The sequence below is a fragment of the Amphibalanus amphitrite genome, unplaced genomic scaffold, assembly GCF_019059575.1.
Source record: "Amphibalanus amphitrite isolate SeventyFive unplaced genomic scaffold, NRLGWU_Aamphi_draft 000574F_arrow, whole genome shotgun sequence".
NCBI lineage: Eukaryota > Metazoa > Arthropoda > Thecostraca > Balanomorpha > Balanidae > Amphibalanus > Amphibalanus amphitrite.
In genome coordinates, this window is record NW_024882068.1 from 82,241 (window position 1) to 97,796 (window position 15,556).

The window sequence follows — 15,556 nt, forward strand, 5'->3', positions numbered from 1 at the left end:
GACTTTACGCTGTCGTTCGCCGACGCCCGGGTGGCTGCGGAGCTGGAGCGCGGCGCGGCGGTGCTCCGTCCGCCGCCGGTCGCCGCCGCCGGCCCGGCGCGGCTCGGCGCCAGTGTCCCCACCGTCTCGGACCGGTCGTCGCCGTCCCTGGACGCCGGTAGTCCGTTCGAGACGCTGGGCACTCTGCCGCTACCGCGATTGTGAGTATAATTCGTTTTTTTTTTCCCCACTGCACTGTTAAGAGTTCAATGTGTTCTGAGCTAGAATTCAGCAGTTTATGATAAATTTGGGTTACGTGATGGTGTTTCGCCACCAAGCTATACCGATCCGTTGATTGTTTTCGTCAAAGGATTGTATTGTTTTGATGTGAGATCATATTGAAATGTTTCATTGCTTTCGGGCTCAGTTGTCACCTTAGATAAGTTCCCAGTCATTGAGTCACCTACCTGAATTGAATGCACTCTGTACTCTGCACCCACTTGCAATATCCGCACGATGTGCTTGTGTCTCTCCGCCCTGACCCGTGGGTGTGACGCCTCTCGACCGGCAGTCTCTCGGTGGACGAAGGAGACGCCTCCGTCGACGAGCCGCCGCCTGTGTGGACCCTCAAGGGTCGCGCGCCCGGTCCCGTCTCGTCACCAGCGGCCCCGGACCTGGCCCCGCCGCCGGCCGCCCACCCTGCGCCCTCGGCTGAGGATGAGACCGCCCGCGAGGTGGCGGCTCTGTTCCCCTCCGACGACTCGTGACGTCGGCCGCCAGGGCAGCGGAACTCGTGAGTCGCCCCAGTCGCCTTTCAGGAGAGAATGTCTCGACCTTCGCAGTGGCACGCATACAATATGAACGGAACGCGCCAGGTCTGAGCATTTATACATATACACTGTGATATTATTACGCCGTCTTTTGAGCAGCGCTTTGAGGAAACTATACCAGGGCGAACACTTTCATAGATGCAGAAAGTGGGAAGACCAAGCGGCTGACCCCTCCCTCAATACGTCAGACCAGGGCTGCGGAGTCGATGGATTTTCGGCGACTCCGACTCCGACTCCGACTCCGGCTTTCAAAAACCAGCTCCGACTCCGACTCCGACTCCGGGCAGAATTGTCGACTCCGACCGACTCCAACTCCCGACTCCGACTCCGCAGACCTAGCAGGGCTGCGGAGTCGACAGATTTTCGGTGACTCCGACTCCGACTCCGGCTCGGGTTTCTAAAATCAACTTCGACTCCGACTCCGACTCCGGTCACAACTGTCGACTCCGACCGACTCCGACTCCGACTCCGATTCCGCAGCCCTGCGTCAGACGATGTGGAAAACCCGATACGAGGGTACTCAGTACCGCCAGGATTTATCGCTGCTCTCTTTATAACACCGAACGGCTGTAAATACTGAATTTTTGCACGGTCGGATGTCGCTTGTTACACAATGGGCGTTAAACACATTAAGCATTTTATTGAACGGCGATTACATTTTCAGTGCACACTTTGCTGTGAAGAAAGGAGCGTAGGAACTCGTAATAACTGGTCATTCCGGTGCCCGCTACACAATATGACCTCAGTCACATTCTTATAGGGCAGTCTAATTTAACGTTATAGTCGCAGGCACAGCATGAAACACCGGAACTGAGTCTAAAACAGTGTAGTTCATAAGCACTCGTTCGTTAATCGGTGATCCAGTCTATATAGACTATAAGAGTCCAGTCATGTCACCAATCACCATGCGGTGTTTGTTGGAAGGCGCCATCACATCATAGACCCGGCTCACAGTGTTCATAGGGCACTTCGGATCACTGGTACACTTCACAGCCATTGTGCTCAGCCATAGCGCAAACGCAGTGTACATTTCGCCTGCAGTCCGCACTTCAGCCCGGGCACGACAGTCCTTATCACACCATGATTTATCCGAAGATACGCACACGCAGAATCCGCGTAACCACATCTCGGGCTTATATTTTCACTCCAGTTCCATCACTTCACCGGCGTCAGTCGCAGTCCTCGGATCTGCCGCAGCGGAGGCGCCCCGGCCGGCGCCGCGCGCCCCTCGCCTGCCGCGCTGCGCCCGCCGCCGCTCTTTGGCCACCTTGGCGTGCGCGGCGAGCCGGCGCGCCTCGCGCTGCAGCTGGGCCGACAGCGTCGGCGAGCGGCGCACCAGCAGCTTCACGTCGTCGGCGCAGACGGCGGCGCGGCGCGCGTGCTGCGCGAACAGCTCCAGGTCGCGCGCCATCACGGCCGCCTGCGACAGCGCCGCCTCGGTCAGCGTGGCCACCACCGTGCGCCGGAACGGCGTGCCCCGCTCGGTGGCCACCTCGTCACAGATGCGGCCGATGGCGTAGTGCAGCGCCGCGCGCAGCTGCTGCACGTGCGGGGAGTCGTCCTCTCGACTTGCCTCAGGCATCACTTAAGTTGGTCAGAGAGCTGGGCTGGAACATATAGGCCAAGTTGTGAGATGGGTGTTTTTATTTAAACTGGCAACTCCTGTTTATGATAGTGCTTAGTGTAGGGAGTAAGATATAGTGTTATCATTGACACCGACCTCAGACTTGTAAATAACCGAGGGGGTCATAGCTTGAGGTGAACTATTCTTCAAAGGCAAAAACCATACTTGATAGTTGATATTGACCAAATGCTACCTGAAACTCTTATGCCACAGTGTACAGTGTTGAGACTTGAGATTTTGAAAAATAAATGATTTGATAATTGATACCATTGAGGTCAAAGGCAGGTAGCTACCAATGACTCTTTTGTGCCCTGCTACCAACATAATATCTAAAATTATTGTGAAATAGAGCCTGTGGCTATGCTGGTGGGGAATGTCCAACCTGAACCAGAACCTCTTTCTTTCATTTCTCTCACCAGTAGGAACTAGGAAGGTAGGTATGTACTCTGAAACTACAGTCTCATGGATCTGACATGGCCTCACCCTCTTTGACAACTGACCAAGGCCCTATATCAATACACCAACTGTCACTTGCCCCGCGTTCGATGACTCGGGCGGCGAAGATTCTACGTCGTTAGGCCCAAGGCCCCGTTAGGAAAGAGTCATAACTCATAGCACTCATAGTCATAGGGCCTTGCATCCGCTGAAGCAGCTGAACTTGAAAAAAAAGTTTTAAAAACCCGCCAAAGCCGCCAATCAAATGTGTTTAAAATGCTGCTATAATTTGTTAAATAAATATACACAGGGGTGTCCAGATAAACAGACAGGTAACCCGTCAGTTTGTGTAACTAATGGCGAATAAATTATTGGTCAAGATGAAATGAAAGCTAAAGGTATACCAATGGGATTTTGAAGGGGCCTGCTGTCGGGGTTCGGAAACCTTTCGGGTTTTCGTATGTAACAATTTTTGACAGTATTTTAGCAACGGCACGATAGACGGTACGCCTCGCGCCATTTCCGTCGCAACTACAGCAAAAAAGTAAACAAAAATCAAAATTGCTTTTGGAGAAATTGGGGGAGAGCAAGGTATATAAAAACACTATCGCTCTAGCATGCCTCTATCAAAAGTCATTTGCGAAAAACTGTTAGATGGGGGAGAGTTGAACGAGTTGAAGTGAATGAATGATTGAATTTGAATAATTGAGGTGTTGATTGGGGTTTTGTTGAATCAGCTTGAAGCTCGGGTCGGTATATACCAGGGTATAGGTAATAGGACTAGGTCAAGGTATATCAATATACTTCCTTGGGTCGGAGTCAAGACACAGATGATGTCTTCATGCATTTAGGCCAGGTTGGGTCAGGTCAACCAGTAGGGGTCCTGCCTGCCAGGTATTCGTAGTAGAAATTCGCATCTGTGACGAGGTGAATTAACCACCTCTGACAGCTTCGTAGCATGTTACGAAGGCACCAAAACTACTTCGTAAATGTTCAAATGGCTGCTAAATTCGAATTCAGCTCCAAAAACTTGCCTAGAAACATGTTCATAAAACTTGAAAAAGTGAGCTGAGGTCATCAAAGTTCAGTGACCAGGGCCCTGTTTCACCGGTGATAGCAGCACGCTGCTATCACCAGTCGGGGAAACTATGGTAAAATCTGCTATTTTTAGCAGTCTGCTAATTTTAGCAGAAATCTGCTAAAAATGGGTACGCATGTGACGTCATCGTACCCAAATATAGCAGATTTGGGTACGGCCCCATACAAAAGCAGATCTGCACCCTAGGCGGTGTTTCACGGGACCTGCTACCACGCTGCTATCAAATTGCGCGAGCTGACGTCACACTTGTGGTAGTGTTGGAGCAATGGGCCTGTTGATGTTTCCATGGAAACCCAATTTGACACGTGTAAAAGCAGCGTGCTGCTATCACCGGTGAAACAGGGCCCTAATTGAAGCAAATGCGCATCAAATGCCTGGCAGATTCATGATGAGAATAGTGCTGAGAGTGATCTCTGCTATTTTTGTTCAGATCCGACTATTTTCAAATTCATTACTTGAAAATAGTCGGATCTGAACAAAAATATCAGAGGACATTCTCAGCACTATTCTAATCATGAATCTGCCAGGCATTTGATGCGCATTTGCTTCAATTAGGGTGCAGATCTGCTTTTGTATGGGGCCGTACCCAAATCTGCTATATTTGGGTACGATGACGTCACATGCGTACCCATTTTTAGCAGATTTCTGCTAAAAATAGCAGACTGCTAAAAATAGCAGATTTTACCATAGTTTCCCCGACTGTCACACGTGTCAAATTGGGTTTCCATGGAAACATCAACAAACCATGACACCGTCAATCTGTGTGATGTCATCAAATATTGCTGCTAACATCTTCACGGCCAAGCGATCAAACAAATGTTATCAAACGCATTCAACGAGACAGCAACTCTGTTCCAAATGCAGCTCACGGATTACACGAAACGTCATTAGTGTGACCTCATCACATTACGTCAGCTCGCGCAATTTGATAGTAGCGTGCTGCTATCACCGGTGAAACAGGGCCCTGACCTGACTTTCAGGTGACCTTGACACCCACCCTAATGCATGGGACCAACATCATATCAATATCACATGCTTGAACGCTTAAAACCACAAAAAGACTGCAAACGCGCAGTGATGCAAGCCGACATACGCCGAATCGCGATTCTGGCCAAACATAGATGTAGGTGTCACAGGTCAAAGGTCATTTGGGTCAGGCCAGGGTCATGAAATTTACAGGGTAAGTGTAAAATTGATTAACGTGAGGGTACTGAATGTTTCGTCGCGATCGGCCGTTTTTACGCCACTTTTTTGCGAAAAACCGAGGGGGTCCGTTTCGCCCCGACCCCCCCCCCCCGGCTTCTGTACGGGCGAGAGTTAAGCAACTTGTTTAGTTTAACCTGGAAAAAATTATTTTTGAGAGGCTCTTCACTTCTTATTCTACCAGATTCACAAAACCTTTCATTAACCCGCGCCCCGCTGGGGGGGGGGGGCAGACTCTGCCCCCTTCCTGTTTTTCGCCAATAACTTCTAAACGCGTTACACCAGCGACGTCAAACTTTCAGTACCTTATCATACATCAATTTGACACGTTCCCTGAAAATTTGAGCGAAATCCATCAGAAAATTTTTGAGAAATTGACGTTTTAGTGACGTCATGTTCGCCAATTTCGCCTCAAAAACGGTAAAATTTCAAACGCCGCTAATATCTTCATTTTTAAAGGAATCAAGACGTAACAAGAAAGGTTATACGTGATTCTACTTTGTCTATCAAATGGCTATCTTGGTTTTTTGAAAATTTTGGATTTTTGCCCAATTTTAAAAAAAACTGACTTTTTTGGGAAAATAATTATAAAATCAAAAATTTTAAGTTTATCGAAAAAACCGGAATATATGTCAGAGAAGTGGTCTATGTGCACCTACATACCAATTTTTAGAAGAATCGGTTCAAAAATGTGGGAGTTATTCAAAATTGTATGACGTCACGACATACAAAAATTTTGAAAAATGATTTTTTGGAAGTTTTAGACCTCGTACGGAAACAAAAATAGCACCATTCGATTCGCCGTGAAAAACTGCATCAGATAGACACCTTTTTAGGCCTTAACAACCAACTTCAAAATTTGACCTCACTTGACCTGACCTTGACCTGACATCGACCTGAAATTCATCCAGAGGTGGTCCACATCACTTATTGAGTGTGCCTATTGAATTCTATGAGTAAAATGACCCATAAAACATGTGTCGCACATGCCCTTTTCTATATTTTGTTTTTGGTGACCTGACCTGACCTGACCTGACCTGACCTTGACCTTGACCTTTGAATGACATTGTATGCAACGAATATTGTCTTGGTAGTCTAAGGACACGTTTTGGGCAATCAGGCTCAGTCCATTCTTCGGCAACTACGGTGCAAGGCCGATACTGTAGAAACTTGCATTTTGTACCCTTGACCTGACCTCTGACCTACTTAAGCAAAAAATTTTGGGCTCTTAAGATCCGCCTTGTTGAGAGCTTTCGATTGCCGTTTTCCCCGTCTTTCTACGACCATCGGTTCGGAAGTTAGACAGAGGGGGGGCAGAATCTGCCCCCCCCCCCCCCCCCCAGCAGGGCGCGTATGGCTGAATAGCCCAGCGGGGCGCGGGTTAAAAACTGGCACAGGTAAGCAATAAAGGACAAAAGTATCCAAGACGACACGCTCCGCCCGTAGGACACCATGCTAAAATGGTGCCGACGCCCTACCTGTCGTTAAATTGGGTGGTCGGGATATTGGCAGAGTGTCCTATCCAGAAATACCTCATCCATGGCGTGTCGCCACATGGCCAGGAGTTGAGTTTAAAGGGGATGAAACTTGAAAGTCACACCCCCCTCTCCCCCCCCCCAGCAGAGCGTGGAAATCCAGGAGTTCTAGCGGGGCATGTGTCAACTTCGGGACTCTGTCTGCTCTAGTGTCAACCTGTTTTCTACATGGAACTTAACTGTTGCAGTATGAACTGTTAATGGGTTGGGTTTCCTTGCTTTTTTTTTGTTTTTTTTTTTTAACTAAAAATGTTTGTCTTTTCATAAATGGGTGTGTCCTTCAGTGTGATACAATGTTTTGGTATCGGCCACTAAATCATACCCTTTGTTCTTCAGGATCCTGATGAGGGAACATTGAAGAACCTGCCATCATCGGCCACCATTTCGGGTGGTGTCAGTGATGAACACAGTTTCATTGACAGAGTGTTCCATTTGTAATAAGACTTTCAACCGCCCTTTAGCTCTGTCACAGCATCTTAACTGCCATGGGGTAGAATGGAAGATTTATTGGAATGTGTATCTCCATCACGTCAGTGGGCTAACCTGCAATCTATGCAGTTCCACTTATGAAGATGTAAGCAGCTTGGAGAGCCATCTCAAGATGACTCACTGTATCAGATTTAGAGCACGGACATTGACTGAAGCGCCTACCACGAACCACCCTAGCCAGGGCAGCAGCGCTGGCCCAGCTTCGCCACAAGTGAGGGCTGTGAATGCGACTACTGATCGGAGTGTAACGGTAGGCCGTCTGCAATCGGGCAGTCAGGATGCTCAGGAACCTGATGTCAGTATCATTGAGGAAGTTCAAGTTGTGAGTACTTGGGATGAGAGTCCGAGTACCGGTATTTCGGGAAAGTCGACTGGGGCGGTCGTTTCACCTGCAGTGACACTCAGGCGCACAACTCGGCATGAGAGCGCGCCGACCCCGGCGCTGGCCCGCACTGACCACGGCGAATCGTCGGGCCAGCCGGCGCTGGACATTATCGAGGTGATCGACATCGAGCCGCGGCCAGCGGGATTATCCCGGCGTCCTGCGGTGCCGGCCGTCTCGTCAGAGGAGCAGCGCTCGTCGCCCGGCCCTGTCCGGCTCAGCGCGGCCCAGGCCGGCTCTCCGGTGGCTCGACCCGACCTGGAGGTGACCAGACGCCCTCTTCGACAGCAGTTGGCGAGTCTGGGGCGCCCTCAGAAGCCCACCGCAGTCGTCCTGCCGTATGGCTCTGAGCGGGGACAGCTGCCTCACTCGGAAAGCAGCTCAGCAGCCGGTCTGTCTTCCTCCAGCGCTGACCGTAAGCTGCCAGCGCCATGTGCCCCTGCTGTGGGACCCCTGAGCGTCCCGAGCCCACCACGGAGCACGGAAAGCTCTGTGTGCGTGGACACCTCGGCCCAGCTGCCGTCCAACGAACCCAGCCTCAGCCAACCTCCCACCGTCCCTCCGATCGCCCCACCGCCCCCTGACGTACAGTCTTCGCTAACACCCTTCAACCCACCGGGTACAGCTGTGCCTACCGCCAACGATGCCGCTTCCTGTCCTGTTCTGTCGGAGCTGCTGCGCCCAGCCGGACCGCAAGCTCCCTGCTCAGAGCCATCCGTTGCGTCGCAGGTGCTGCCGCCGGAAATGCCGCCACGGCCGACAGTCGGTGCTCCGAGCTCGCAGCGCGCGGAGCCGTCGGCGCCGTCCGTGTCACCCTGGCTGGACCCAGTGTACCAGCCGGGCACTCTGACGCGGCTGGGCGTGCAGGCGGCGGTGCACCGGCTGCGCCAGGGCGGCGCGCAGCAGCCGGCGCCGGCGCGCGGCACCGAGTCGGTGCTGCGGCTGCTGGCCGCCGCCGAGTCGGACCAGCTGGCAGCCGGGTCAGCCGCCGGTGTGCCGCCCGCTGTGACCGCCGAGTCGACCCACCAGGATATGAGGCAGGCGGCGCCGGCCCAGTGGGGGTGTCAGCAGCCCGCCGGGATCCCGCGCGCACCGCCTGACGCTGGCTCAGCTGACAGCTACGATGAGAGACTTGATTCCATCGGTGCTCAGAAGAGTGAAGGGTTTTATGGAGAGGAGCCACTGCCTGTCACATTCAAGATAGAACCGACGACACCAAACAAATCTACGCCGGCTCTCGAAGTGACGAATTATTGCGGCATATATGACGAAGTAAAAGAAGAGCCGCTGCTGAGCCACCCGTCTGAGGGCATGGAGGTCGATCCGAGCATGGATCCCTTCTCCACCCACGGTCCACGCGAAGATGACGACCCTGCCTTTGCCGCGGACTCAAGGCCGGCAGCCATGAAGATTGAAGTGAAGGAGGAGATAACAGAGAGTGGCCTGTGGCTGGGCGGCGCCGATACTCCGGTGACGCAGTTGTCTGATGTGCCGAACGCTGACCCGCTGGCGGTGAGCGCTGACGTGTCGATGGCTGTGGGCGCCGAACTGAGCGGCCCGCCCGCTGCTCTACGGGAGGACACGGACGGCCCTTTCGGCCTACCGCCCGGGCCGCAGACTCAGCCGACTCCGAGACGGGGCAAGCGGAGGCCGGGCCGGCCCCGCATACACCTTCTGCCGGAGGCCGGCTCGCAGGTCGGACCGGCGACGGCGGTCGGCGCCGCTGGGGTCGCCGGCGACGACGGCCGGTCGTCGGCGGCGCGTCAGGACGCCGGCGGACGCCGCCGTAAACGGAGGAAAAACAAGTGGTGCGAGAAAAAGAAGAAGAAAGGCCCGCTCTACACCAAACCCCAAGGGTAAGATCCGCCGGGTAGTGCGGATACTTAGACGGCGTAATTTTTACGTTGCTGAATGGCCTTCCCGTCTTCATATTTTCTTGCATGAAACGATATGTGCCTAAGCATTGGATAATTTGTTGTTAGCATTTTTTATTCTCAGTCGGCATAACGTGTTAAACGTTGTTCCTAATGATGCTTTAAAACCAACTGTAGAGGTTTTCATTTCTGTCGTTCTTTGCGTCGTTCTCTGTTGACTCATTTGTGTCACTCCGCTGACCTGTCCGTTTGTCCCATTGTCAGCACCGGAGACGGCGAGATCGACCCCGGCAACATGGTCGAAGTCCTCTTCCTGAACGACGATGACGGCCAGGAGGACTATGATGCCATGGACGCCATGGTGAGACCATTTCTGGGCTCTTCTGAAACTTAACTAGCATTACCTTTGATTCTTTAAAGTTTACGGCGTATACGTTAGGCTATTATGACTATTATAGCGCACACTACGAGACGCACATCTGTAGCGGCGGGCGGTATATGCTTGTCCTGACCGCGTGACACTCCGGCCTGCTCTCAGGTTCTGAAGGTGGACATGACGGAACGGCCGACTCGGTACTACGTCCACTTCCGGGACACGTCCTACCGTCACGACCGCTGGGTGACGCGCTCCGATATCTCGCGCGTGTACCGCTCCCAGCTACACACGGTAGAGCTGCCGCCGTCGGCCGCACCGGCGCCTTTGCCTGCGTCCGTGCCTGTCCCCTCTCCGGCATCCGCCCCGTCACCTGCTCCCTCTCCCGCTCTGTCGCCTGCCCCTTCACCTGCTGCTTCACCTGCTCCTTCAGCTCCTGCTTCGCCCGCCCCAGCATCCGACCCTACACCCTCCCCCGAGCCTGCGGCTGCCGTCCCCGCTCCCTCCGGCCCAGCCGCCGCTGCTGCACCGGTGGCTAAACCCGCCGTCAGAACCGTTTCGCCAGAACTCCCGCCGCCGGCAGAACGACAGGTGAGGACCCAGATGGACAGGTGAACGCGTATTTGGGTGCATCGAAATCGGAGTATCATGCTAGTTAGGCCAGAGTTCTCATCTGGGCCATTGTATGATTTTATTTATGTGTTCCGCTGGATGTGGCATAGCGGTAAAGATAACCGATCGATCGTCTGTGTATTTCAGAATTTCAGTACGTCCGTGACTAATGATGTTTTTATTTTGCTGTGGCATGGCCCCTTATTTTACTCGAAGTCCGGCGTGTACGCTGTAGACGATGTAGTTTTTAATTGTGTTCCTTATGTAGTCCTCTGCACTGTTTCCACAGGCTCTGGCCACTGACCCCTGCTCCGACTCCGACTTTGAGCCCCTTGCCAAGCTCCGGCGGGTGGCGCCCAGTTGGGCCGGCTCGTCCGCCCGCCGGGGTCGGGGCCGGGGCCGAGGTCGAGGTCGAGGCCGAGGCCGAGGCCGGGGCCGGGGTGGCCTCACGGACCAGCAGCCGAGGCCGCCAGTGCGGCGCCTGGCCTTCATACCGTCGGCCGACGTGGAGGACGATGATGTGCCGTGAGTACTGAATAGGGAGCGGTGCCGACCCGGCGCGGTCCCTGTACTCGGCACAGGGTGGACGAGCTGAAAACTGACTGACCACGGGGTGGGCGAGATGTGAACCGACCGGCGCACTGACCACGGGGCGGGCGAGATGTGAAACGACCGGGTTCTCTGACCACTGCAGGGCGGGCGGTCTGTGAACCGAGCGACTCAGCCACTGACCCCTGTAGGGTGGGCGGATTGTTAACGATCGGTGTGCTGACCACTGCATGGCGGGCGGACTGTCAGTTCCGAAGGACTGATTTTTACTTGTCTCCGGGCGCAAGTCTTGTAGGATGAATTGGACACAGATTTTAGATGACATTTATGGTTCCTTGTTATGATGGAAAACTTTCTGATATGACAACTCTGCTGGTATTGAAGTTGCTTAAGACGTAAACATGCTTAACTTTATTAGTGCCTCGTTTCATTTACAACGGATAGCATTTTTCTTGCAAATATGCTGAAATCATCACTGAAAATCATCACATGTCTGAAAATCCTCACATGATTTTTCACTGTCTGATCTCAGCTTTACCAAGCAAGACATGCGGCGATGCCTACCAAGTAACCAAGCATGGTGTGTGCATAATGCCTGGACGCTACCATTTGTGTGCTCTTTCCGCCCATGAAACCTCACGATGTCCTTCCTGTTTCACCCACAGAGAGACGGCGCTGGACCGGGGGCGGCTGGTGCAGGTCGTATTCGAGACAACCGCCGACGGCGCCCAGCTCATCTGCCCGGCCAAGGTAAGATCCTAACAGAGAAGGGTCATCTGTCCGGCCAAGGTAAGATTCCTATCAGAGAAGGGCCATCTGCCCGGCCAAGGCAAGATCCTATGAGAGAAGGGTCGTCTGTCCGGCCACGGTATGCACCCACCAGGGAAGGGGAGGTTATATGTGCTCAATGTATCATATGTTAATGTTTGCTTAATGTATGAGCCTAAGAGGGGAGGAGAGTTCATCTGTCCGGCCAAGTTATGACTTTGAACCCGCCCAGGGAAATGGGGAGGTTAAGTCCTATGTTTGGTAAAGGTGGGGGCCCACCGCGGAGAAGCAGGGGGATGATATTCATGTTTTTAGCTAAGACGTGTAGTGAACCCGCGGGGAGACACATGGCGGGGGTGGGCATGTGTATGGCTACTTGTAGATTGATGTGGCCAAATGTGGCCGATACCAAGGAATTTCATATAGCGCTAAAGTATCTCAGTCAAAATGCATATGGACCTCCGAGTGAGGGAGCCTATGTGACTGGGCGGAAAAGGAATTAATCCACCTATGAGGGTCTGCACTGCAGCGCCACCTCGCGGCTTGCGACAGAACACTACTGAATGATGGGGTGTGCTAAAATTGATGTTGTTCTTCTGGTCGAGAATCCCCAGTCGTGTTGGTAATTGTCCTGTTGCTTATCGCCAGTCCCATTTGTGTTATCCTGGTCGGGACTGTCATAGCTGTTGTCCTGTTTGTTGTTGTTGTTGTTGTTGTTGTTGTTGTTGTTGTTGTTGTTGTTGTTGTTGTTGTTGTTGTTGTTGTTGGAATAGGACGCGTAGCCTTGCGACCCAAGCGTCCAACTTCACTGTAGTCGTTCTCTTGACTAGTAGTCACGTCCTTTCTTGTTCGGTACCAAAGCGTCGGTACTAAGCGGTACTAAGCAGGTGGCAGTGGAAGGAGTAAGGTTGTGAGTAAGGAGTGGAAGGAGTTGTCCTGTTTGGTGGCCGTCACTGTTCCCTGTGTGGCCGTCAGATTGTGTGCGTGGACGACGCGCTCAGCTATCGGCGCTACCTGGTGCGCTACCTGGGCTGGCAGCGCCGCTACCGCGAGTGGGTGACCGACTCTGTGCTGCGCTTTGCGCCGACGCCGCTGCAGCACAACGTCGGCGGACAAATACTCAGGGTGAGGCGGCAGTAACTCGGCAAACGGGTACTGAGGTGGGGATAGTTACACGGCTAACAGATACTCGTCTAGGTTACATCCTCATTTTCAGTTATTCAGCAATCTACAAAGTGGTAATGACTAATGAGGATTCTGAGGATGATGCCTATCGGAACACAGTTTCTCCCTTTTTGCCGTACGAGTTTCTAACTTACCTGGCAATTTTCGAGTTACTTTTTTTAAAATTCAGAACCATGTTTTTGGACTGAGGCGTTAAAATAGATGTCTATTTGATTTGACATAACTAGTGATATATTTGTTACAAGCTTTCAGTTTTTGTTTGGAATAATGTTAACACTATATGCAAGAATCAAACCTCAATTGTTTTCATTTCGAAACCGGGGAAAGCACTCGAGTAACGTTTGTCGGCGACCCATCCGACAAATTGTGCGTTATCACGATGTGTGAATTAGATGAAGTAAGAGGGTTTACTCAGACATTTGCGGTCAACAATTGATTTCGTGTCAAATCTTTGTATGCTTACAACTTTCACTATTTTCCAACACACTGATCTGAGTTAGATGATGTACAGGCTGGTTACGAAAGTGCTGTGGTCAGACGGGTTTGGAGTCGCTCTTCTGCTCCCTCACTAGTACCATTCCCCTTGTGTCCCCACTCACACTGCTCGTCTGCTGTCTAAAGGGAACTATCTCCTTTTATCGTCATCTCGCAGCCTCGTGGCCCGTCTCCCACTGACCGTCTCCCACTGACCGTCTCCCACTGACCGTCTCCACTGACCGTCTCCCACTGACCGTCTCCCACTGACCGTCTCCCACTGACCGTCTCCCACTGACCGTCTCCCACTGACCGTCTCCCACTGACCGTCTCGTGGACCGCTTCCTCTGACCGTCTCCCACTGACCGTCTCCCACTGACCGTCTCCCACTGGCCGTCTTTAACCGTCTCCTCTGACCGTCGCTCCGCCGTCCCGTCCGCAGCGCAGTGTAGTCCCTCCACCTGGCTGTGCGGACTCGGCGGTGGCGGCCTACGCGAGTATGAAGCCGTGCTCCGTCGACCTGGCCGCCGGCAACGTGTTCTTCCTGGCGGCGCTGCGGCCGCGCCCGCACCATATCAACGACCCCCGGATCAGCGCCCTGGCGCGGGCTGTGCGGCCGCGTCGGGACGACCCTTTCGGCAGCCGAACGGCGCCCTGAGGGCAGCCGGGACCGGCCGGGCGTTTTGTACAAGAGCCCTAAAGGCTGGTGAATCGGACTGAACCCGCTGTCCGAGCGGACTGAGAACATGACGGATCGGACTCGCTCGGAGAGGATCTCGAACGGTGAGGCCGGTCTGCAGCCGGAGGGTGTCCCAGTGGGTGTATCAGTCACTGGGTGCCTCAGCGGGTGTGTATCACTGGGTGCCCCAGCGGATATGTCAATGGGTGCCCCAGCGGATGTCGGCCGTTGGCTCAGTGGGTGGCTCAGCAGCGGGTGAGCTGGTAGATGTCAAAAGAATTAGACCAGCGTGATTCAAATGCAGCCCATCATCAACGTTTGTACTTGTAAATGTGAGCCGACAATAACCAAGGACTGAATCACAGTGCCATTCATTGCTGCTGTATGTTGCCGTGGCACAAAACTCAGGTACTGCCATGATCTGACCCTCAGCATTACACAAATGCCAGGAATCTTGCCGTTTTTATGCCAAATATTTTTAGCCTACTTTCTACGGAAAATTCCACTTGCAGCTTAGTGTCCCTGTTTGTGCTCATTTTATTCGGTCCTCCAGCGAATAGACAATCAAGGTATGTGGTCTAGCCATCACACTGTATCGAAACTGCCGTTGATAGGCATTTGTTGTGACGTGTGACAGAGGTCGAGGAACGGCGTTCTATGACCTGCAGTGCTGTGCTGTTTCTATTGTCCAACGTCTATCGCGTGTATGCTCGGTGAACTGTACCGCAATGTCGCAGCGCAGTGCCGCGACGGTTCCTGAGATGCGGTTATGTGTGTATGGCGAAAAAGTTTACTTCTGCCTTCAGTGGCTGCGTTTTTTAATTTGTATATTTGTATATTGAGCTTGTGCTTGCCCTGTGCTAATGCCCACAGTGCTTTCCACGTCGTTTGCTACGAAGTTGTTTCGAAGGTTGGTCTTGCATTTCCCGGACAGGGGAGTAGGATGCTCATGTGATATTTTCGTCTCAGAATATAGCGTTTTTCAAGACGAAGTCTTTGTGCACCTCATTTAACTAGTACAGTGATCATACAGTATCGTCATCTCATCAGCGTGGGACGCGTTTTCCACCTCAGCCCCCCCCCCCCCCCCGGGGGAGGTGACCACTGGGGACCACTCCCTAACACCGCCCGCTGACTGTGTCGTCAATAGCTGTCAGCCGGGCCGACCGAGACGCCTGGTGCTGAAAGTGGCACAGCTGTGTGACTCGTGCACCAAGTGCCACACCGCGCCCACCCGAAACCTTATAAACAGTGCGTGAGGCGACTGCGAGCGAGACACATGGCGTAGCGCATGACGGTCGGTTATGGCCGCGAAGAACGACACTGCAACAGTTCCGACATGATCGAAAAGGTCCGAATGGGTAGTGGACAAAGACTAATGAACAGTTTTTTCATCATTTTGTTAAAGACTTGCTCTTATGCATCTTGACAACAACATACATTTTTGGGATGTTGATTTCATCAAA

The 15,556-nt window shown here is 52.8% G+C and overlaps 2 protein-coding genes across 3 annotated transcripts; one reads left to right on the forward strand and one right to left on the reverse strand.

The window, feature by feature from the left end:
• Positions 1-1,708: 1,708 nt before the first annotated feature.
• On the reverse strand, positions 1,709-2,958 carry LOC122394130 (centromere protein S-like). Its single transcript, XM_043390754.1, has 2 exons — positions 2,850-2,958; positions 1,709-2,416 (listed from the first exon to the last, which is right to left on the reverse strand). Exon 2 carries the CDS (start codon positions 2,389-2,391, stop codon positions 1,951-1,953), a length of 441 nt encoding a protein of 146 aa, XP_043246689.1. The 5' UTR covers positions 2,392-2,416; positions 2,850-2,958; the 3' UTR covers positions 1,709-1,950.
• A 4,064-nt stretch (positions 2,959-7,022) lies between these two features.
• On the forward strand, positions 7,023-15,076 carry LOC122394104 (proline-rich protein 36-like). Of its 2 annotated transcripts, none has more exons than XM_043390685.1 (7): positions 7,023-9,432; positions 9,715-9,811; positions 9,989-10,414; positions 10,725-10,960; positions 11,650-11,734; positions 12,728-12,877; positions 13,854-15,076. In XM_043390685.1, the coding sequence occupies exons 1-7, from the start codon at positions 7,106-7,108 to the stop codon at positions 14,067-14,069; spliced, it is 3,537 nt and encodes a 1,178-aa protein (XP_043246620.1). In that variant the 5' UTR covers positions 7,023-7,105; the 3' UTR covers positions 14,070-15,076. The 2 variants fall into 2 exon arrangements, with proteins under 2 accessions (XP_043246620.1, XP_043246621.1); XM_043390686.1 differs by having other exon boundaries at positions 9,989-10,117.
• Positions 15,077-15,556: the final 480 nt, after the last annotated feature.

What these genes read in the sequence shown, in the direction of transcription:
- LOC122394130 (XM_043390754.1), bottom strand. Translation starts at nt 2,391, where the DNA reads ATGCCTGAGGCAAGTCGAGAGGACGACTCCCCGCACGTGCAGCAGCTG.
- LOC122394104 (XM_043390685.1), top strand. Translation starts at nt 7,106, where the DNA reads ATGAACACAGTTTCATTGACAGAGTGTTCCATTTGTAATAAGACTTTC. An exon ending in CTCTACACCAAACCCCAAGG is followed by an intron (nt 9,433 to 9,714) that starts GTAAGATCCGCC and finishes TCCCATTGTCAG; the next exon opens with CACCGGAGACGGCGAGATCG. An exon ending in AGCTCATCTGCCCGGCCAAG is followed by an intron (nt 11,735 to 12,727) that starts GTAAGATCCTAA and finishes TGTGGCCGTCAG; the next exon opens with ATTGTGTGCGTGGACGACGC.